Genomic DNA, 22930 nt, shown 5'->3' with positions numbered 1-22930 from the left:
AAGGTGATATTTCATTCAAACAGGGCCTACACGCTCCAAATAAAACATTTGCTGAGGGGATTTTCAACCAGACCGCAGCGCGAGCAGACAGTCAGTGTGAAAAGCCAAGTCTACCGGCACCTTCGCTGCCGCTCGCTTACCATCGGTGCACGAGCCATTTAAATAGTGAAGTGGCATATCGCAACAGCACATGCGGATTAGCCAAATTATATGCAACAAAGTCGCCAACAAAGCGTGGATTTAACGTTTAATACGCATATGCCAACGTTGTGTGAATACGTGGAAAGGATAACCTAATTGGAAAGCCACTGTCCTTTCTAGTATAGCCTATGTAGAAGACCGCTTCGGTTTCGTTTCACCTCATGGGGAAAACATAATTTCCATGCACTGCATTTGCTGAGACTACTAAGCAATAAAGTTAGCGATCAAACTAAAAATATTGGTTGTTGTCATTACAGCATTTAATATGCTAGGCCTACTATGGCTGTTGTTTAAAGTAGCCTAGTCATTGGATTGCCAACGGTCCCTTGTATTAAGAAACAAAAGTATGGTTCCATGAGCTGACATGGGACTCAATATCGTTAAAATTGCATCTAAGAACTTTTTCCCTGTTTTTATTAGTTTGCGTAATTGTAGCCAATGTAGTTTTTCTGTGCGTTCCGGGACCTCTTTCCAACTCATCATCGCTGTGATGTGATGTTTGTTTTGCGTTCTGGTACCTTGTGATTTACAAATAATGCACTGCGCAAGGTTGCATGCAGCAGCCTGCCAGACCTTCGTTACGCAGGCCTACATATATTTAGATAGATAGGTCTAGCTTTACTGACCCATCAAGGGGAAATTCGCCATGATTCACGGTAAACAGCAGAACTGATTTTTTTTTTTTTCACTGGGCGGAAAAGATTGAGCCCGCGGACCGAACCGACCCGAGCCATATGCTTATATTTTCGGCCCGAACCCGGCCCGAACCCAAAGGGCCCGTCGGGTTTTTCGGGCTGACCCGACCCGTTGAGAACTCTAAGTCTGATTACTTTTATTTGGACCCAAGAGACAAGCATTGAGGTACAAGATCCAAGTATTTTGGAATAGGCTATTGACAGGCTGGCAGGTTTTAAAAGACTTACACATTTACTTATGCCTGTTTCGTTGTTAAAATAAGTGAAACACCTAGCCTGGCGACGCCATCCTATGTACTCCACCCAAAGATTTTGGCTCCGCATATATCGTCTGGCAAAAGCCTCCAGCTCGGTTCTCTCAGTGTTTAGCCTATCGGCAAACAGTTGAGAGTGGTGACGCAGAACTCACCCGCGAAGTCCGTTACTGATTGGTTAAGGTAACTATATCCACACATTTGTTTTGTTATTTGTATGCTTTTGCGACGCTATATCGTAACGGTCATGTCAGTAAAGCACAATATGGGTTTTAATTTGAATTCATGGGTGGATATCTCGAAACCAAAGTTGCTGACTACATTTGCTACTTTGTTGTTTTCAGTGCATTTTCCCGTTGGCAACTACCGAAGTTGCTAACAGGCTAACAACTTCTCTTTTGAGAAATGCACCCCAGAACTCCAATGAATTTAAATGGCAGAGTAAGATCAGCAAGGTTAAACACTCCACTTTCCTGTGTGCAGAGAGTAAAACGCTGGGCTTTTCCATTACAGTCTGTCAAAATGCTAGTCGCTAACAGTAGTCCTGTAGTATTGGTATCCAGACAAATCTCTGCTCATGAAATTTGCAAAGGAAGCCGGGCGGACAAATCTGTGAAATCTGACATTTGCAAGGCAGGCAAAATTCTGCTCAACAAATTGTCAAGGCGGACATTTCTCTGCTTGCAGTTTTTCTTTTTTCTTTACCGACAAGTTTGGGTTAAAGGTGCACCATGTAATATTTTCAGTAGTTAATTTCCAGAATTCATGCTGCCTATTCACAAATGTTACCTTTTTAGCAAATACTTTCTACTACCGTCACATTTTAAGTATTCAATATGACAATATGAATATTGCACTTTTCATACATACATTTTGAATTTCCAGAAATAGACATTTTTAGCTGCAGAACTTACTGTGCTTTAGTCATACTAGTAAATACTAGTTTATTACTTCAATCAATCTTCAATATTCATGAAAAGATCAAATTCTGCAATAGGCAGCACAATTTCAATGAGGTGCAAAGCATAGGTGCAATACCTATTCTGGCCACCTCCTACACAGTGCACCTTTAAGGATGGGTTTGGGTTTGGGTCCAGAGCCAAACACAAACATTATGGTGACCCCAAATGCACATTCGTCATTGACAGGTTGGAGGTAGGGAGGGTTTTTGGTCTAGACACAGTTTGACATTGGCTACGTTTACGTGACGTTTTTAATTCCGAAATAATAGCTCAGAATTAAATAGTTTGTTCGAGTTGGCTTTGATCTTTCATTTAATTCTGAATTGGGAAGTGTTTACGTGACGTTTTCAAAGCGGAATTAAGCTTTATTCTGAACTAAAGTGAGTTAATTCTGAGTGAAATGTCTCGTGTAAGCGTAGCCATTGATCTCATATGAGTGGAGAAATGTCAGTGACCCCTGACATAGCCTGATTATCATCGACTTTCAAATCTCTTCGAGACTTGGTTTGACCAAGAGCATAACAATTAACATTTCCGAAACAGCATGGTTGTGACCCGCCTCCCTTGGTTTGCTACTGGTTGTTTGCTTCCCGACAAAGTGGGAGGAGTTGCCGATTTTTCTGGAGCTCAGAAACAATATTTGTATTTCCTGACTACCCCTGACATGGACATGTGACACACACACACACACACACACACACACACACACCCGCGCGCGCGCACACACACACACACACACACACACACACACACACACACACACACACACACACACACACACACACACACACGCACACACACACACACACACACACACACACACACACACACACACATTACGGCATGATGGCTCTGTTTCATTCTATTTCCTTAGCTTGTGCCATAGGAGTTTGCTACTCTTCCTGGGGTCCTAATTTTAAAGTATATCACTTCATTTCAATTAAAAACCATACAGATAATATACATGCATTAAAAGTTCAAAAAGTTGTAGTAAAGTAAAATACTATATGGTTTCTCTTTCTTCTCCTCTCCTGTGTAGAAAGTGACCCATGACATGGACATGATGTGCTATATACAAGTCAGTGGTGCTACGGCGATAATGTGCAGCCTGTTCCGTGGCAGTGGCCCTCTCTCTCTCTCTCTCTCTCTCTCTCTCTCTCTCTCTCTCTCTCTCTCTCTCTCTCTCTCTCTCTCTCTCTCTCTCTCTCTCTCTCTCTCTCTCTGTCTCACTCACCTGGTATCCCTCTCTCTCTCTCTCTGCCTCTCTCTCTCTCTCTCTCTCTGCCTCTCTTTCTCTCCCTCTGCCTCTCTCTCTCTCTCTCTCTCTCTCTGCCTCTCTCTCTCTCTCTCTCTCTCTCTCTGCCTCTCTCTCTCTCTCTCTCTGCCTCTCTTTCTCTCTCTCTGCCTCTCTTTCTCTCTCTCTGCCTCTCTCTCTCTCTCTCTCTCTCTCTCTCTCTCTCACCTGATATGATATGCCTCTCTTTATCTCTCTCCTGTGTAGAAAGTGACCCATGACATGGACATGTGCTATGGCATGATGGGAAGCCTGTTCCGCAGCGGCTCTCGCCAGACGCTGTTCGCCTCGCAGGTGATGCGCTACGCCGACCTGTACGCCGCCTCCTTCATCAACCTCCTCTACTACCCATTCAGCTATCTCTTCAGGGCCGCACACGTACTGGTGAGTGTTTGAATATCTTAACAAATATCTTAACAAATATATGGGAGCCCTGGTGTCCTTGGACCCCCCTCCCATGCAGCCAGGATTGGCCAAGGGGTCAACTTCCCTTCCCTTGATTGGCCAAGGGGCCAGCTTCTCTTCTCTGATAGGCCACAGGGCCAGCTTCCCATTTCTGATTGGCTGCAGGGCCAGCTTACCATCTCTTGATTGCCCAAGAGGCCAGCTTCCCATTTCTGATAGGCCACAGGGCCAGCTTCCCATTTCTGATTGGCTGCAGGGCCAGCTTGCCATCTCCTGATTGGCCAAGAGGCCAGCTTGCCTCCTCTGATTGGCCAAGAGGCCAGCTTGCCATCTCAGATTGGCCACAGGGCCAGCTTGCCATCTCTTGATTGTTGCTATCGTTGTGTACTTGTGTTTTCCCTGTCTCTCACTGATCCAAATGCACTTATTGCTCTCTCCCCCTTTGTGTGTCTTGCCACACACACACACACACACACACACACACACACACACACACACACACACACACACACACACACACACACACACACACACACACACACACACACACACACACACACACACACACACACACACACACACACACACGCACACACACACACGCACGCACACTTGACAGATGCCTCACGAGTCGACGGTGGAGCACACCAACGTGAACATCAACGACACCGAGTCGCCCCTGGCAACGCGCAACCGCCACGCGCTGGACTTCCGCGAGCACGAGTGCAAGCGGCACCAGCTGACGCGCTCCATCAGCGAGATCCAGCCGCCACACCTCTTCCCCACCACCCCCCAGGAGATCACCCACTGCCACGACGAGGACGATGACGAAGAGGAAGAAGAGGAGGAGGAGGAGGAGGAGGAGTAAGGTGGTACAGGAGGAGGAGGAGGAGGAGGAGGAGGAGGAAGGCAGTGCAGGAGGAGAAGGAGTAAGGAGATGGAGTAGGAGCATAGAGGTAGAAAATAACACTAGAGAGGACACCGCCCCCCCTTTTACGGCAATCTGTAGCGGCCATTATCTGTAGGTAGATCAGAGAAATGGAAATTAACGGAGAACGAGGCTCACCTCTGTCAAAAATGGCTTAATCATGTGAAAATGTCCATCAACACACTATACAAGGACAATAGTTGAAGTGTGTTGCTAACTATGTTCATAAAATATATTATTTGATTTTTAAATGTATTTTATCGACTCATATGATTTCAGTAGATATGTAGCCTGACATTTCAAATCTGGTCTTTGATTAAAGTGTTACTTTATATTTACACAGTTTTAGTTAATTTCTTGACAGGGGTGGGCGTGTTCTCCATTGACTTGCATTGCCTGAAAGTACATTACCTACAGAAGTTGGGAAGCTCCAGCTGCCATTTCCCAGTGCTGTCGCAAATTGCTGTGTCCTCTCTAGTGTTATTTTCTACCTCTATGAACAGGAGCAAGAGGAGTAAGGAGATGGAGGTGGTGGAGGAGTAAGGCGGAGGAGGTGGAGGAGGAGGCGTAAGGCGGTGCAAGAAGGAGTAAGGAAAGAAAAGGTGTTGTGTTTTTGCCCCGTAGACCTAATATAGATGTATATATGTATTATATACAGTGTATGTCTATGGCTTTGGCTACTGGTCCTTAGCAGGATTTTTATTGGGGGGGATTTAGAGGGGAAGTGACACGCAAACTTTTTTTAGGGAAGCAGGGGTGCATTTGGCGGCAGTCAATATCTTTTTTTTTTCAAGTATTTTTTGGGGCTTTTCAAACATGTATTGTTTATGATCAGACAGGACAGTGGAGGAGAGACAGGAAGTGAGTTGGGAGAGAGAGACGGGGAAGGGTCCGCAATGAATCCGGTCGGCCGCATTGTAGACGAGTGTTTAATTTTTGAATGAATGTGGATGCATTTTTTTGTTTCTTCCATCTTCCGTCTTGCTAACCCCTGTGTTTCCTTGCCTGTAAAGGTTACAGGTAAATAATCTATGGGGGGTTTTTGGCGTTCTTTGTTTTTATTTTGTGTTAAAGGAACCTTATGAGGACTGAGGAATGTATCTTGTTTTTCCTACTGGGAAACTAACCGTGGGCACCTCATCGGTATAGAGGTTGGGGTTGGATAATCTTATCGGATTGTTTTAAAGTTGCGTTCCTTGTTTTTATTTCATTTGAAAGCGGGAACCATACGAGGACTGTTTCAGTGACCAAACTCTTCTTCCTTTTTTTTTTTGTTGGCACGTGAGGAAGTTTGGAAATGGACCTGAAACTGAAACTTTTTGTTTTTTCTTTTGATCTTTTCAACCTTTCGGTTACATGTATAGTTTTGAGAAAGAATGAACTGCATATATATATATATATATATATATATATAAAATATTTATATATATTTTTGGCCACAACTTTTTATTCGCTCTGAGGGGACACCAGTCAAAGTCGCTCCAGTTATTGCCCTCCAAATTATGCATGCAACGGTGTTAAAAGTGCCAGCCTTAGGTTTTTATTTTGATCATATGGAAATGCAATATCAGTATATACAGTTGGGTCTGCAGCCTAATTAGTCTGCATGGGACTTCATACGCAGCAGTTTGGTCAATATAACCACTAGATCATCCGCTAAATCCACAAAACGACAAGTATTTCTAACACTGCAATTGGGCGCCTTCTTCCATAGCATAAAATGATGTATTCAAACCAAACCCATGTCAGTAACCTGCAATGAAATAAATAGAAATGTTGGAGTTGGTTTTCCATGAATGGAAATGCTCGCAATTGCATAATTGACAAGATACAGTATTGCGAAACCCCTCTCCACGGTTGGCAGACATTTCATCCTCAATTCCTAGTTTGGAATTGTGACGCCGCCTATGTAATATTGTTGAAAAATTTGCCTTTCGAGGGGCCTACAGCAACCTGTTGGCTAGGGCCCCCCGGCCACCTTAATCTGGCCTTGCTACTAGTATATATACTGTACGTACCTGTTGTCAGGTCCGTCTCCTCTCATCTCGTCTGCCACCTGGGATAATTTTAGACGCCAAGTAGCACTGACATGACTTGCACTCCTACGAGACTGGAAGAGATTATTAGCGTTTCGATTTTATTCTTTATTTTTTTAATCGTTCTATGCTCCTTTGTAAATGCTGAATTTATTTTTTTTGTTTTGTTATATTTTTGTGTTTCATACAAAGACAAGTATTTTGTGTGTATATGTGTGTGTTTCTTTTTCTTTTTCAAATGAAAGGTCATTATTCCTTATTGCAAAGGGGAGCCCTGTGAGTGTGAGTGGATAATGCAGTAGTTTTTTATTTTTTATTTGTATTTTTTAAAAAGAAATACACTCCCATGTTCCCGTGACTAGTACTGAAACGAAAGAGTTGCCAAGACTGATGGCGATCAGCAAGTATTAACACAGCACCACAGCAAGTTAGATGACCATGTCCACATCCTCTTGCTGTGGCCTCACTTCCTTAGTATATGGTGAGTTCAGGTAAATTGGGCCACTTTTTTGTGTGCATATAAGCAGATAACCCAAAGTGGCCCATTTTACCTGAATTCACTCCTACAGTAGTGCAAAACTCACCAGTGGAGTGCAGCACAGACCCTTGGCCTGTCTCTGAAATGAGAGATTGCAAAGACAGTGCTGTGGAAGAACTGTAATGGGTCCAGAATCCTTCAGTAGAGAAAGATCATTCAAAGTCCGCCCACCCAATGCAGAATCTGCTTAAGTGTGGTCTCCTAAGTTGGCGTTATCCCCTCCTTATTCTTCTATTTTTGTGATGTTTGGTGGGTGTCAGCTTGCACGATATGTGCGCTACCGCCATCCACAGTGCTAAGGGAACTCCATTTATTCTCAACCGCAAGACTGCAAAGGTCTCCTAACAGAAGGTCTCCTAAAGGGGCGTTCACCTGACATTACATGCATCCCAGAAAAGTACGAGGCTGAAGTATCTTACTCTTCTAGACGATTCTTTGGTAATGGGTCCAGAATGCAGAATGTTGAAATATTTTGATTCAGGTGTAATGGACCTGATCTCTAATCCAGCCATCATTGTCAGTCCAGTCGTCATTGTCATCAATGATCTCTGAAATTAATAGTTCCGTCTTCAAAGAACAAATTGAGTGTGTATTCCTGTACATGCCTTGAGTGTGTGAATCTTGCGTGTGTGTTGAGTTGAGTGAATGTTTCATATGTGTGTGGAGAGTCCCTCATATACTACTGCAAGTGATGGATGAGCATATAGGTCAAGTTTTAAGAGAGGGCTCAGGATGCCTTAACCTGCAGGGCCTTTGCTTTGGTTTGGTTTTCATTTTGTTGGTGTTCTTTCGATACTTTTATTCGTAAGATTTGAACGGTTGTGCAGAATGCCTGCTTATGGCTTAGTCTCTACTGCCAAGAGGATAGCTTTCTTTGGTTATGTTATGTTGAACATTATGTTGTTACAAATAACTCCTTCATCAGGGTTTTATTTTATTTTTGGAATGGGAATGCGAGTAATATTATATATGTCAATTGCCTGCTGCTTGGTGTTTTTCCTTATGTTACTGTTTCTTGCAAACGTTTACAATATTGGTTTCCCACAGTATGTTCCAAATAAAGAAATAAATAGAATAAAACTTCTCGCGAGTTATTAATTAAATAATATAATTTTATACTATGATTTCATATTAAAATAATATTTTTAAACAGCATGATTTTCAATTGTAAGTTCAAATGCACTAAAACTTTGGGACACTTGTGACTTTGGGTGACGGCATCACACATGAATTAAAAGTAACAAGTATATAGATTCAAGAAATCCCAAGCACAAATAGATTTCTACACATATAATAGTAGTCACAGAAGTGAGTACACTGAACTTTCTTAAATGTTGTCGAATGAAAAGATATCCTTAAAAATCTTGAGGGGTGAAATATGAGGGGTGTACTCATTCAAGTCACTCAAGCTTGCTTATGCACACAAAAAAACACAATTTTCACGATTTCACACAAAGAAATACACGTGTGTTAAATTTCATGTGAAATTGGATATACTACGTGAATCGGCATGAAAACCTGTTTATGCATGAACTGATACTTTGAAATTGTTTTCAGATTTTCACTTAGCCAAAGATTCAGTCAGAAATCTAGGGAAGTTTTAGTACAGTACACGAGGCCCCCTGGTGATCAGCTTGGGGACAGAACTGACGGGACCACTGAGTTCACATAGTCACATGTTCCATCGAACAGCTTCCTGGCGGATGTCTGCACTCTCTGAGTGCATTTCTAGTTTGTTCATTCATTTATTCATTCATTCAATCAATCAGTCAATCCTTCATTCAGTCAGTCATTCATTCATTCATTCAGTCCTTCATTGAAGAGAATCCAACACCCTCCCCATGAAGCGTAATCAGACCATTCATTAATTACAAGAAGTGGTAAACCTGATAATAGACCACAAGTGTAATGTGGGTTATATTTATCAACATCATTAACAGTATATACAGTATATATATATTTTTTATATATATATACACTATCTTATATATATATATATATACTGTAGATATATTATACTATTTTCTCTTCGGGTTGACACTATAAGTATGCATTTAAAAGCTTTCTACATTTGAAATGTCTGTTTATACTGTACATTTCTGGTTCATTCATTCATTCATTCATTCATTCATTCATTCATTCATTCATTCATTCAGTCAGTCAGTCAGTCAGTCAGTCAGTCAGTCAGTCAGTCAGTCAGTCAGTCAGTCAGTCAGTCAGTCCTTCATTGAAGAAAATGCAACAGGTGTCCCTCTGCAGCTCCAGTCAGCTCCTCCAGACTAGCCACATGTCCGTGTCTGTCAACTGTGTCCGTCAGCTGCCTTGTGGAGTAGGTCCATACGGCTCTGCTCTACAGCGGGCAGCGCTGCCTTCTGCTGGCTGTGCAGGGTAGGCCCATCTCCTGACTATGACATTCAGGGGAGAGGTTGGGGTGAGTTGGGGTTAGTATAGTGGTAGCCTGACAGCCACTGAGGCCAGACAATTACAAAAAAAGAGTTAATTGATTACTAACAGACAGGATAGTGGAGGACAGACAGGAAGTGAGCTGCGAGAGAGAGACGGGGAAGGGCCGGCAATCGAACCCGGGTAAGTCGCATAGTAGACTCTGGGGAGGGTTTAGTAGTCCCTTACACAGCCAGCCAATAAGAGAACGCACTTGTGTTCATAACGTATGTCATGAACATCAACTGTCAGCGATTGGTCCACTCATTTCAAACCAGAGCTGAGCTCACTCCTCCCTCCAAAGCGCTCCAGAGCATTGTGGATCCAGACCAAAAATGAGCTATTAATGTGGTCTGGTAAAATCAGGCTAGTATAGTAGTTCTTCTTTGAGCTCGTCATGAGGCTCCCAGAACCCCCTTGACCTCATCACAAGCCTTAGTATCAATAAGTAAAATATTACTATTGCCCCTCATTTCTAACTGTAAAGACAACTGCATTTGCAATCTGATTTTTCCTCAATTTCCCAATTTCAAACAACAAAACAGTGAATCTTTTTTTATTTCAACTGAGAAGCACAATGAAAACATGTTCAATATCTCAATGGGGTTGAGAAAGACCTCTGGAATGGGGTATTCCAAGAATCTGGCTCAATAGCAAACTAGGTTAAGTCAACCTTGAGGTAGTGGTAAATCATGTAATAGAAGAGCCTGGAGTCCTCATTTTCTCAACTATTATTACACTTGTGGGCTATCTATTAGCAAGTTTACCACTTCTTGTAGGTTAACTTACCCAAGTTGATCACTTAACCCATTTTACACTACGCCCTTTTTGGGACAAGGTGCCCTCTCCCTATTAAAATCTAAATATCTCTGCCTTCGAAGCACATAAAAACACAAGTTGCATTTAAAATCTAGAACCTTCATTTTGCACTAGAATAGTGTTCATTCAGCTCTAACATACAGTACCCATATCTTTAATAAAAGAGCTCAAATCTCAAGAACTTGAATGCAGCGTATATGTCACTCCAGGACACAATGGAATACCTGGTAACGTTTAAGTTCCAGAACACACTTGCTACAATGTTGATTGCCACAGAATCTGTGAGGTGAAAGTCCACCTGTGAAACAAATGACCGAGACAACAACAGGCAAAAATGTCAATTATATTTTATTTTATCAACATCATTAAGCAGTATATATATATTTATATATATACACTATCTTATATATATAGATATGTTATACTATTTTCTCTTCTGGTTGACATAGATAAGTATGCATTTAAAAGCTTTCTACATTTGAAATGTCTTGTTTACACATTCAAGATTGGAAATAGCAGCAATCGGTAATGGACTCAAATCAAATGTTGGAGCACCATTTTCTTTTGAACAGATTTCTTTTTAAGATGTCACAAGTAGCTGTGTCTTTCTCCTGTAATCCTGGAGGAAAAAGAAATACCCATACAGTATGTAAAAGTCTGCAGTACTTCCACATTGTTCCCGGATATCTGGGGTCCAACTAAAACACCCACTACAGAGGACATTGCCCTTAATGTCGCGTGACCATGGGGCCTACGCTTAGAAGCTGGTTCAGGAGTAAAGACCTTTTAGGGAAAAGGCGCCCTCTCCATATTAAAACCTAAATATCTCAACCTCTGAAGCACATAAAAACATGAAATAAGTTGCATTTAAAACCTTCATTTTGCACTAGAATGTGTTCGTTCAACACTAACATACCCATTTTTTAAAAAAAAAATAAAACAGATCAAATATCAAGAACCTTAATGCAGTGTATATGTCGCTCCAGGACACAATGGGTTAAGAGGTAAATCATCAAATAGAATATTTTTGTCTTCTTTTAAAACATTTTTTGGGGTCTTTTTGCCTTTATTTCGAGATAGGACAGTGAAGACTATGACAGGAAGTGAGTGGGGAGAGGAGAGAGAGATGGGGAAGGGTTAGCAAAGAACCCGGGCCAGAATCGATCCCGGGTCAGTCGCTTAGCAGACGAGTGCCCAACCGTTAGAGCCACGGTAGGGCCAGAATCCTATGAGGACTCCAGGCTCTTCTATTAGATGATTTACCTCTTAACTTAACCTGGTTTACTCCTGAACCAGCTTTGTAGTATAGGCCCCTCAGATGTCCTTCACCTAAACCCACCCCAGAAGATTCAACACTCTCATACTCTATATAATATTAGCAAATTAAAAACAGGCTACCCCTCCCCACCAACAAATCTTATCTTCTTAAGCGGACACTTGAGGTCAATAATTAGTTGTTTTTTGTTGTATTCTCTTTATCTCTACGCTTTGGACACATCTTGGTAGCTTCTTATGACGCAGGGTGACACCTTTCCACTCCCCCCTACACGTCACGTGTCCTTTTCATGAGTACAAATGTGGGAGAATATTAAATGATTAATCCTGGACACGATTGTCCCTGCATAACTGTAACTTCTATTGCACTGAAACGTTTGCTACATAACACCAACGTGAAGTAAAAAAACAAACAAAAAAAACACACAAAAAAACGTTAGGATCTTGCCATCTTTTCTAATTCACATTTTCTGAACACTGCAGGGCCAACCAAAAGCCCACAGTGCTAGTTAGGGACTGTTAGCTCTATTGTATATATATTATAAATATTTATATTCAATTTTTAATTTTGAAACACTGACTCTGACATGCCCTTTATACCCCCTCTTTTTGCCCTAATTCAGTAATTCCCAAACTGTTAGCCGGGGCCCACCGTTGGGCCACACAGAGGGCCATGAAATCCTTCTCTAAAAAATCTAAATAACATTTTGTGTTTGTGTATTGTGGTTGACTGTCTAATTAATTTGTATTGTTTATTGGGTCAGAGTTGGGCCGCGCACATTTGAGAGAATTTTCAAGCGGGCCCCAATTTGGAATAAGTTAGGAACTCCTGTCGTAATAGCCTGGTTCATACCAGACGGTGTGTGTGTAGCTACGGCGACGCCTGGCGGAGCAGAGCTACACACACACCGTTTGGTGTGAACCAGGCTACTGTCGTAATGCATTACAAGGTGGATGCATAGGAGAGACCCATGTACTGTACTGTACACTACATACAGTAGACGGCTGTCCTCTGGGAAAAAGCCCAGCGCAGCAACCATTATCTAGCCTGATTATCATCGACTTTCAAATCTCTTCGAGACTTGGTCTGACCAAGAGCATAACAATTACCATTTCCCAAACGGAATGGTTGACCCACCTCCCTTGGTTTGCTAATGGTTGTTTGCTTCCTGACAAAGTGGGAGGAGTTCAGAACTCAGAAAGTACTTGCATTGCTCTTGACCTGACTAACCATTACCGTCTGCGGCCCTTTTTGTAACATGTCAGTAACTTATGAAGGCCTTCAAACATGCACATTAACCAAATAAAATAAATGGGAGGGGGTGGGGGGTGGGTGGCTTGGGGTGGGGTTTGCAATATACTGTAAGACATCTCCCAAATGAGGTTTTCCAAACCATCCATGTAGTAGGTGGTGAATTCAGGCACCATTGAAAGCAAACAAGTAAACAAAAGATAAATGCTTGGCATCCTTGGCTTGACAGAGCATGCTCAAACAGTTTCCCATCATCATCATCATCATCATCATCATCATCATCATCATCATCGGAAGGGGGAGACAGCCAGGGAACACTTTTTGATAATTCTAAGCTGGTCAACAGTGAAAAAAGACTGTAATATCTGCATGTCGCTTTGGATAAAAGCGTCCGCTAAGTGAAATGGCTAATGAGGTGGACACTAGGGGTGTAAATCACAGCATCCATGACGCTACGATTAAATATCGATATCTTATTCGATGCGATGCGATTCGATTCAATCGTCAGATTATATCGCGATATATCGATACATTTCGATTATTATCTACACCCCTAGTGGATACTGGCATTCATTGCATGTCTTTGTCCACATTTCCTTTAAAACTGATCTTAGCGCTCCTGTCTGGTAAACTGTTGGATGTGATTCATGATTTATGATTTATCAGTCAACGTGTGACATGGAGGCGTTGCGGTGACAACCTCCTTAATACTGCTAACAGTCTGGGAAGAGTTGAGAATGTCAATGTCCAAGCACTAAAAACTAGAAGTTAAAAAATATACATCCAACGTTTGTTACAATCGTGACAACATAGCATAACGTAGCTACACTAAAATAATAAGATGGTCCTTCAGACTAGTGATTAAAACAGACAGCTTATCAGAGTGATGTAAAAAAAAATACTGTACCATGAGATTTTGTTTTTTTTCTCTCTCTGCTTCATACAACCAAAGTAAAAAAAAATACTATCTACTTAAATATACAAATGAAAAGGCGTTTTTGCATGTAAACATACACCGACTGCCTTTGTACTGTAAAGTGTACAGTCCCATGTAGTCACCTGCGCACGCACACAGGGATACACACCGCTACAACACAGTGGGTTAATAAATACAGCGCGTGTGTGGCCATAAAAGGGGTTTTGTTGGTTCTTTTTGGCACAGTCGAAAACGCTCCATGCCCTTCCAACGCCCCCCTTCCCCCCTCACCTCCCCTCCCCTCCCCCCACCTTCCCCTAGCCCAGAGACCCGGTGAATGCATTTGTTTTCCTTCTTTCTCTTTTTTGTGTGTGTTGCTGTCCCCATTGTCCAGTGTCTTTGGTCGAGCAGATCAAACGCACTTCCTTTTTGCTCAGTGGGGTTTCTCTCTCTCTCTCTCTCTCTCTCCCTGACACACACACACACGCACACACACACATTCATGAAAACACACACACACACACACACACACACACACACACACACACACACACATTCATGAAAACACAAACAGCACCCACATACACGCACACACACACAAACACATTCATGAAAACACACACTAACACAAACACACATTCATGAAACACGCACACGCACACACACACACACACACACTGTAGTAGAACAATCAGACCAAAAAAATCCAATTGTCTAAAACTTGACTATCATGGCCAGGATGCAGGAGAATCTTAAGACATAAAACAAGCAACCAGAGTTCCGCCATCTTGCATCACTACTGTTAATGAAGTCGTTTCATTGAAGAAAGCGAGGGAAAAAAAGAGAGATCCATTGGGATTTAAAGGCTTTTGTTTGCTCTGTTTTTTTGTTTTTGTTTGTTTGTTTGAATCCAAGTATCCAGACTGAAGAAAGCTGCTCACATAAGAGCAAGATAGCTTAAGATGGCTGTTCTGTTCTTCACAGATCCAAGTAGGGAGAGGAAGAGATCGCCAGCTCTTGTGTGTGTGTGTGTGTTTCTTTTTTTCTTCAGAAGAGGCACTGCCACTGTGTTACAGGGGGGATGAGGCTGGTAGAGTAGGTGAGGGGTGGGCATCTGGAGATGTTGTTTTCTTTTACTGAGATCCCATTTCATGACACATTGTAGCTGTGTGTGTGTGTGTGTGTGTGACCGAGAGAGAGAGAGCAAGATAGGGAGAGGAGTGGATTCATGGCAGAGAAGTTCACCAACCAAGGAATGCAACTATGTGTGTATGCAAGACTTCTCTGTGTGTACACACAGCCTGTTAGGACTGACCTGTGTCCATGCTTACTGTAGTTCCAACGAACAGCATTTCTGTACATGTCTGCAAATGTATCTGTGTTTGTGTGTATGTGTTTATGTATCTGTGTTTGTGTGTATGTGTTTGTGTGTATCGGCTACATCAGTAGCACGTCCCTTATTAGGATCAGGCAAGACAATGGGGCACCTAAGTCACGCCCTCTACTTCCTGGTTCATGGGGCAGAGGGAGTCAAAAAATAATTACTGGGCTTGAAAGGAGTGGTTTTTCGACACTCATCCAAACCTTGGACCTCCACTTATGCACCACAAATCCACCATGACTCGCCTTGTTCACTTCCATTCAATTTATTGCAACTTACTGCCCCATGAACCAGGAAGTAGAGGGCGTGACTTAGGTGCCCCATTGGCTTTCTGAGCACCGTCTCCCCTGCGTGTGCAGAGCACCATGAGCACCTGAGGGGGATCTGGAGGTCGCACCACACAGGAAAGGAGGGAGGGTTGGGTGGTTGGTGCGGGACAGGGAGGTTTGGTTGGTTGGTGCGGACAGGCGATATCAGGGAGGGAGGGAGAGGGAGGGAGAGGGAGGGGTGGGTGGGTGGTTGTTGGTTTGGTTGGTGCGGACAGGCGATATCGGGGAGGGAAGGTTGGTTGTTGGTGGGTTGTTTGTTTGTTTGTTTGTTTGTTTGTTTGTTTAATTGGTGGTATCTGTCTGAGCGTTTAGCCGTTTCTCCACTGCCTGGAGGGATTGTCCATGCCAGCTGGAAGGTCGGTCCATTGATTGATTGATTGATTGGTTTATTGACAACACATCAGCTTCCCCTTCACAGGAGCACTGCTCTTCAAGTGGTCAAACCATGCAAACCAAATGGTCCATTCTGCCTGGAGGGTGGGTCCATGCTTTAGGGTGGCCCACACTGAGGTCCTTCCTTCTTGGACCAGCCCTTACGCTGCATTAGGTCATGGTCTCCATACCAGGTGGCCATTGTAAGGGAGGTGTAAGGGTGGAGTCAGTGTTGCCAGATTGGGAGGTTTGCCGCTGCTGAAGATGACCGTCTACGGATAAAAAGGGCATTTGGGCAGGTTTTTCTGCAGATTTATGGCCATAGAAATCAATAGAATTTAGTTCAAATTGGGCAGGATTTAGTGCCTCCAGGCTGGTTTTGAGCATTTTGGAAATTGGAAATCATCAGTCTCATCTGGCAGGGTGAGGTTGGTTGCGGTATTGCCTGGGGGGCAGGGGAAGGCCTTCTAGAGGCTCTCTAGCCATCACGGGTGTCTGGATGGGGGTGTGGGCAGGCTGGGCTGGGGTGAGGTGAGGTGCGGTGCGGTGCAGTATGGTGCCTACAGGTCTGCTGTAGTTTTGGGTGGGGTGCGGCGCGCACATCCAAATAACCCTTTTTGCAGGTGCCAGACAAAAGTGTCAGACTGTTGATGGAGGCAGGACCTCCTTCCTCCTTCAACTGCCGACAGGTCTGCTGCCACCACCATTATCCGTCTTCTTCCACCTGCGGACTGGACTGAGTCATGTCTTGTCGTTTTTCTTTCTTTCTCCTTCTTGACACCTTCAAATTTTATCCTTCTCAGTTTTTGTCATACTTTGTCAAACACTCTTCAAGCTTCCTGAGGGGGGGCATCCTGCATCATCTGAGCGTGTCTGCTATATGTATATATGTGTGTGTGTGTGTGTGTGTATGTGTGTGTGTTCGTTTTGTCACATGCGCGGTGGAGATGCTTGTTTTTTTGTGTGTGTTTAGTTAGATGGGACCGTCGGTGTGACTCGTGTGGTTCGAGTGGGAGTGGGAGCGTGAGTGGGTGTTTGAGTGTGGGGGGGCGTGCGAGTGGGTGTTGCAGTGTGAGTTGGCGTGCGAGTTGGCGTGCGGCGTGGGGGGCGCGTGTGCCGCCGCGGTGTTGTTGTTGTTGGGGTGCGGGTGCAGGTACGCTTGCTGCAGTGGGGGGGGCAGCAGAGGGCTGACCGCAGACGAGTCGTCCGCCCCCGTACCCCCCGTGACCCCGTCCGGCCTCTCCGGCAAAGTCAGCTCGATCTTGGTGAACTCCAGGCCGTCACTGGACTGCGGCGTCTTGTCCATGCGCGACGCCGTCAGGGCATTCTGGTACTGCTGCCGCGTCACCTGGGGAGAGGGGAGTGGGCAGATCGAGAAGGATGGGGGGAGAGAGAGGATTATGACGGAGGAAAGGGAGAGAGAGAGAGAGAGTGAAAGAAAGAACGAGAGAGAGGATTATGACGATAAAGGAAAGCAGAGAGAGAGAGAGAGAGAGAGACATAAAATCAAATTCAAATTAAGCTCTCTGAGTCTGAATCATAACTGCATGGTAAAAAAAGTCTTCCTCAGATTCACTAACAAACATCAATGCAAGAATAATAATAAAAAAGAACCTACAGAAGAAAGAAAACCAAAAGAGTGTCCAAATGTTTTTTGTAAATGTCACTTTTTTGTTCAGCACCAGGATAGTGCCAAAGCTAAGCCACAAGCAAAAAAAGCTTACGCCTAATAAAATGACATCAGAGATAAAAAAAAAACAATACAATTTCTGACCAATATGGACACAATCGAAAAAATACATTATTCAAACCATGACAGTGACTTGGCGATATGCATATTCAGAAGCTACAATCCAGTGCCACACATGCCACGGGGGTATTCCAAGAACCTGGCTCAGTAGCAAACTAGGTTAAGTCAACCTTGAGGTAGTGGTAAATCATGTAATAGAAGAGCCTGGAGGCCTCATTTTACACTTGTATTTTACACTATATTACACTTGTGGGCTATCTATTAGCAGGTTTACCACTTCTTGTAGTAGGTTAATTTAGCCAGGGTTATCATTTTTAACCATGTTCTTGGAATGTCCCCTGATTTTACCTGTCCAATTGCCCTATTTGGACAGGTAAAACCAGCACCAAATAACCTGCACCACTGAATGAATCCAGGTCGCCATCACTGACAATACGTTGAATTTGAATGTGAATCCCACCCTTACCACCACCTTCACCCATGGCTGAAGTGCCCTTGAGCAAGGCACTTTACCCCACATTGTTCCAGGGACTGTAACCAATACCCTGTACCTAAATACCTGTGAGCCGCGTTGGTTAAAAAGTGTCAGCTAAGTGTAATGTAATGTAATCAGGGCTCTAAATTAACTTTTTCATCACCAGCCAAAATGGCCAGTAGATAACAATCTTACTAGCCAAACGCACACTCATTAATGGGTCAAAGTGGCTAGTAAGTTGTTCTTTTCAACCAGCAAGCAAAACTGAAATTTCACCAGCATTTGGACAGTTGGCTGGTGTTAATGTAGAGCCCTGAATGTAATAATAAGGCTGGACGCAGGACGCACCTTGATGTAGAGCAGATCTGAGGTGGCTCTGACGGAATAGTCCGGAACGTAGATCTGCAGGAAGGCGTTGAGCTGGTTGTTACTACTGCCCAGCGTGGGGGTGACCGCATCGAGGCGGTCCGAGCGGTTTAACGAGTCCGAGTGGTTGAGTCCAAACGGCCGCGGGGGTGACTTGTTCTCTGGGAAGGTTACAGTCAAGTCAAGTCAGCTTTTATTGTCGCTTTCTTCATATGCACAAGTCATACAAGGAAAATGAACACAACCAGTGAGGGTGAGGACTGTTAAATGCACAAATGACCATTAAACTAGGACATTAAATACAAGTAGCACTTAAACATATAGTACATATTATTAGTTACATACTGTACATAGGACTACATACATAAGTTAACCATTATCAACAATCCACAAAAAAATAAATTAATAATAGAAACTATTCTAAACTGGTCTAAATTGCACATGCATTTCATTTCATTCAATTGTACATGTAAGGTATAACTGTCCATTTCTGATTGGGAAGATTTCCACCCTAGCCACTAGGTGGCGATATCATCTGACAATGGCACCTCCCCTCTCTCTGGCCCAGACACTAAACTGATAAAAGGGACACTGCAAAGACACAAAGGCCCTGAGTGCATTCCAATATGCACACTCGCATTCTCCACTTGTGCTTGTGGCCTCGCCCTTTCTTCTGGCCCCGCCTCCGTGGAGAAAACAAATACGTTTCCCCGCTGTCAGCCTAGCAAAAACAATTTTTGGGGAACTATTCTTCATTTACTATTCAGTGCAAATGAGAAAATTACTTTACAATTGAGCTTTTGCGAGATATTGAAATATAATGCTGTTGCCAGTGATGTCATCATTACTTCCTGGTACGAGGCCACAAGCACAAGTAGAGGATGCAAGGTCGCATATTGGAAGGCACACAAAATCTCAAAGCTCAGTGTTCTAGCCTTGCTAGGACGTGAAACGCCAAGTGAATGGATATACAGAGACATGGCCAATGTCTCATGTTCTACAGGGCGCTGTAATACAACACTCAGTGGATACAGTAGTGCATGAGGTATGAGCCTACTATGATTCACAAGAGGAGAGAGAGAGAGAGAGAGAGAGAGAGAGAGAGAGAGAGAGAGAGAGAGAGAGAGAGAGAGAGAGAGAGAGAGAGAGAGAGAGAGAGAGAGAGAGAGAGAGAGAGAGATTAGAGATTCTCTCATTCTTCTCACATCTGTTTTGAAATGAATTGAAGAGAGAGAAAGAGACAGAGAGAGAGAGAGAACCAAAGATCTCAAAGAGGGAGACCAGCACTTCCTGATTCTATACATCCAGACTACACAGAAGAACAAAATAGAGACCAAATTCACAAAGTCACAATATGTCCAAACAGCAAGTCGCTCTCATGTCCAATTAAAGTCAGATTAGGTCCTCTGGTCCCTGTCTTAAAGCAATGCACTTCCCAAACTCTTTCAGAGGGGACACCCAATTTTTGCAACCTAGGGGTCCCGGGCCCCAGTTTGGGAACCACTGCTTTAAAGAGTCAGTTCAAACGCTGCGTCTAGTCCCCGGGGTTGGCATTATGGCGCTCATGTGAAAGGAATGCACTGTATATAATCCGCCTGCTGTCTTTAATGTCCACCCAAACAAAACAAAACAAAAACCTGCGCATATATTTTCATAATTCACAGATAAAGGGCTCAAGCTGGATTCATGCTAGTCCATATTCCTCCAGTGGATAGACTTTATTGGCTTATGGTATGGTATGGGACAGGACTGTAAAAGAAATGGCAGACAAGCAGGGTGGTGAACGAACGTCACACAGACTTCTAATGCTTGCTTCATGTGCCATGCGTGAGAGGGCTGACTTTCTTTCCGGCGATGTGCCATGTTCCGTCTGCTATCACTGCATTGAACAACCTTCCACATTAACCCTGTATGGACCTTCCTGATAGTGTATAGTGCAGGGGTGGGAAAACTCAGGCCCGGGGGCCACATGCGGCCTGCTGAGCCATTACATCTGGCCCGCAGAGCTTTTACAAGAATAACTTTTAAATCTAATATGATGCTCTCACCCAAACATTCTTGAAATGGTTACCCAATACAGGAGTCTTTGGGCTTTGAGATTAACCAAGGCTGTACTCGTCATCAATGAAATAGTCAAAGAGTTGTCCTATCTATCTATCTATCTATCTATCTATCTATCTATCTATCTATCTATCTATCTATCTATCTATCTATCTATCTATCCATCCATCCATCCATCCATCCATCCATCCATCCATCCATCCATCCATCCATCCATCCATCCATCCATCCATCCATCCATCTATCTATCTATCTATCTATCTATCTAATGATAGTCGACCCCCACTCATGATGTACTGTACGTATGTGCTCAAAACAGTCGAGAGAGAGAGTGAAATAAGTCGCTCAGATTAAGTTGAATCAACAGAATCCAAATCTTCCCAGTGATTTACTCCGTGTGTGTGTGTGTGTGTGTGTGTGTGTGTGTGTGTGTGTGTGTGTGTGTGTGTGTGTGTGTGTGTGTGTGTGTGTGTGTGTGTGTGTGTGTGAGAGAGAGAGAGAGAGAGAAAGGAGCAGTGAGATTCGGTACCTGGAGATCCAGCTAAAGACTCTGCCCTGCTGACCACGAAGGTTCGAGAGAGGGAGAGAGGAACTGGAGAGAAAAACACACCACGAGCCAGAGAGAGAGAGAGAGAGAGAGAGAGAGAGAGAGAGAGAGAGAGAGAGAGAGAGAGAGAACCATCAGAGCCCATCAAACATCCACCAGAAAATCACCAGTTAAGAAAAGACATCCAGTGCAGTAGTGCACTTACTCAGTAACACCAGTGAGTTGGAGAGGAAGAACTGTTATACGGTTAGATCAATGCAAATACTCATACTGTATTTATGTGTGTGTTAGTGTGAAGGGCAAGGAGAGAGAGAGAGAGAGAGACAGAGAGAGAGAGAGAGAGACAGAGAGACAGAGAGACAGAGAGACAGAGAGACAATGACACAGAGAAATAGAATTTGTGTGTGTGTGTGTGTGTGTGTGTGTGTGTGTGTGTGTGTGTGTGTGTGTGTGTGTGTGTGTGTGTGTGTGTGTGTGTGTCTGTGTGTCTGTGTGTCTGTCTGCGTGCGTGTGTCTGCGTGCGTGTGTCTGTGTGCGTATGTGTCTGCATGCATGTGCGAGTGTGTGTGTCTGCCTGCCTGCATGTGTGTGCGTGTGTATGTGTCTGTATGCATGCATGCATGTGTGTGTATGTGTGTGTGTGTGTGCGTGCGTGCGTGCGTGAATGCGTGTTTACCTGGAGAGGAGGTTAAGGCCATCATGCCGTAGTAGGAGAAGGGCCCCGCTTCAAACTTCATGCCCTCCTTGCCGGCCTCCACCTCCACTTTACCCTGCCACACATCAACAACACACGTCATGTACGACCCTCTCCTACTCGAGGCCCACTTGAAATTCTCACAAAAGTTTGGGGCCCAATATATGATAAAACTGATGTACAGGACAGATTTGTCACACCAAGAAGCCTCCCTCAAAATGCACAGGCTACCATGATTTTAAAGTGCATGTTGAAAGTTGGTTTTATGCTTGAATTCACACGTAATATTGGTTGGGGAGTATTTTTATGAGGTCTGTGAAAAAATCATGATCATTCACCATCCCCATCACCAGAAAAATAGATCAAAATACCGATTTGGGTTCTTAATTACTTTCCCGCCAAGTGACATAGCTAGAGGTTGCAGTAAACCCTTGTTACCAAGCTACTTAAAGTGTGTGAGGTTTTTTTTAGAGCACAATTGATAAAAATGTAATAATTGATGAATGATTGAAATGGTTTATATAAACCATTGTTAAACCATCGTCAAAAACCATGCTAAAAAAAAACCCCAAGAAAACCATGATCCATGGATGGTTTTCATAGTAAACCGATGATTAAACCATAGTCAAGAACCACAGGTTCATTATGTCTAACTGTTTAACTTAAACACTTAGGGGTTCCTTTTGCCTTAAGACATGTAAAAGTTTTTATCTTTTACCTGACACATTTCGATGGTGTTACTTCCGTCTTCATCAGATGAAGATGAAGACGGAAGTAACACCGTCGAAACATGTCAGGTAAAAGATAAAAACTTTTACATGTCTGAAGGCAAAAGAAACCCCTAAGTGTTTAAATAAAATGATTTGTTCAGAGTACTTAAAGTAACCATGACATACCATGGTAGAACCATGGTTACTACATAAAAATCATGGTAGATT

The 22930-nt window shown here is 43.4% G+C and overlaps 2 protein-coding genes across 3 annotated transcripts in view; one reads left to right on the top strand and one right to left on the bottom strand.

The window, feature by feature from the left end:
* Positions 1–8388, top strand: part of nt5c2a (5'-nucleotidase, cytosolic IIa) — a 36213-nt gene extending 27825 nt beyond the window's left edge. For both annotated transcript variants that reach the window (XM_063191364.1, XM_063191363.1), the window contains exons 17-18: positions 3614–3790; positions 4431–8388. In XM_063191364.1, coding sequence (XP_063047434.1) covers positions 3614–3790; positions 4431–4679 — 426 coding nt within the window. In that variant the 3' untranslated portion in view covers positions 4680–8388. The remainder of the gene's footprint in view (positions 1–3613; positions 3791–4430) is intronic.
* An 8479-nt stretch (positions 8389–16867) lies between these two features.
* Positions 16868–22930, bottom strand: part of cnnm2a (cyclin and CBS domain divalent metal cation transport mediator 2a) — a 28134-nt gene continuing 22071 nt past the window's right edge. The window contains exons 5-8 of the mRNA XM_063191162.1: positions 21975–22068; positions 21281–21343; positions 18673–18851; positions 16868–17447 (exon numbers count right to left, since the gene is read on the bottom strand). Coding sequence (XP_063047232.1) covers positions 17073–17447; positions 18673–18851; positions 21281–21343; positions 21975–22068 — 711 coding nt within the window. The 3' untranslated portion in view covers positions 16868–17072. The remainder of the gene's footprint in view (positions 17448–18672; positions 18852–21280; positions 21344–21974; positions 22069–22930) is intronic.

The sequence above is a fragment of the Engraulis encrasicolus genome, chromosome 24, assembly GCF_034702125.1.
Source record: "Engraulis encrasicolus isolate BLACKSEA-1 chromosome 24, IST_EnEncr_1.0, whole genome shotgun sequence".
Lineage (NCBI taxonomy): Eukaryota > Metazoa > Chordata > Actinopteri > Clupeiformes > Engraulidae > Engraulis > Engraulis encrasicolus.
The sequence above is the reverse complement of the archived record's forward strand: the minus strand, read 5'-3'. Positions and strand labels throughout refer to the sequence as shown.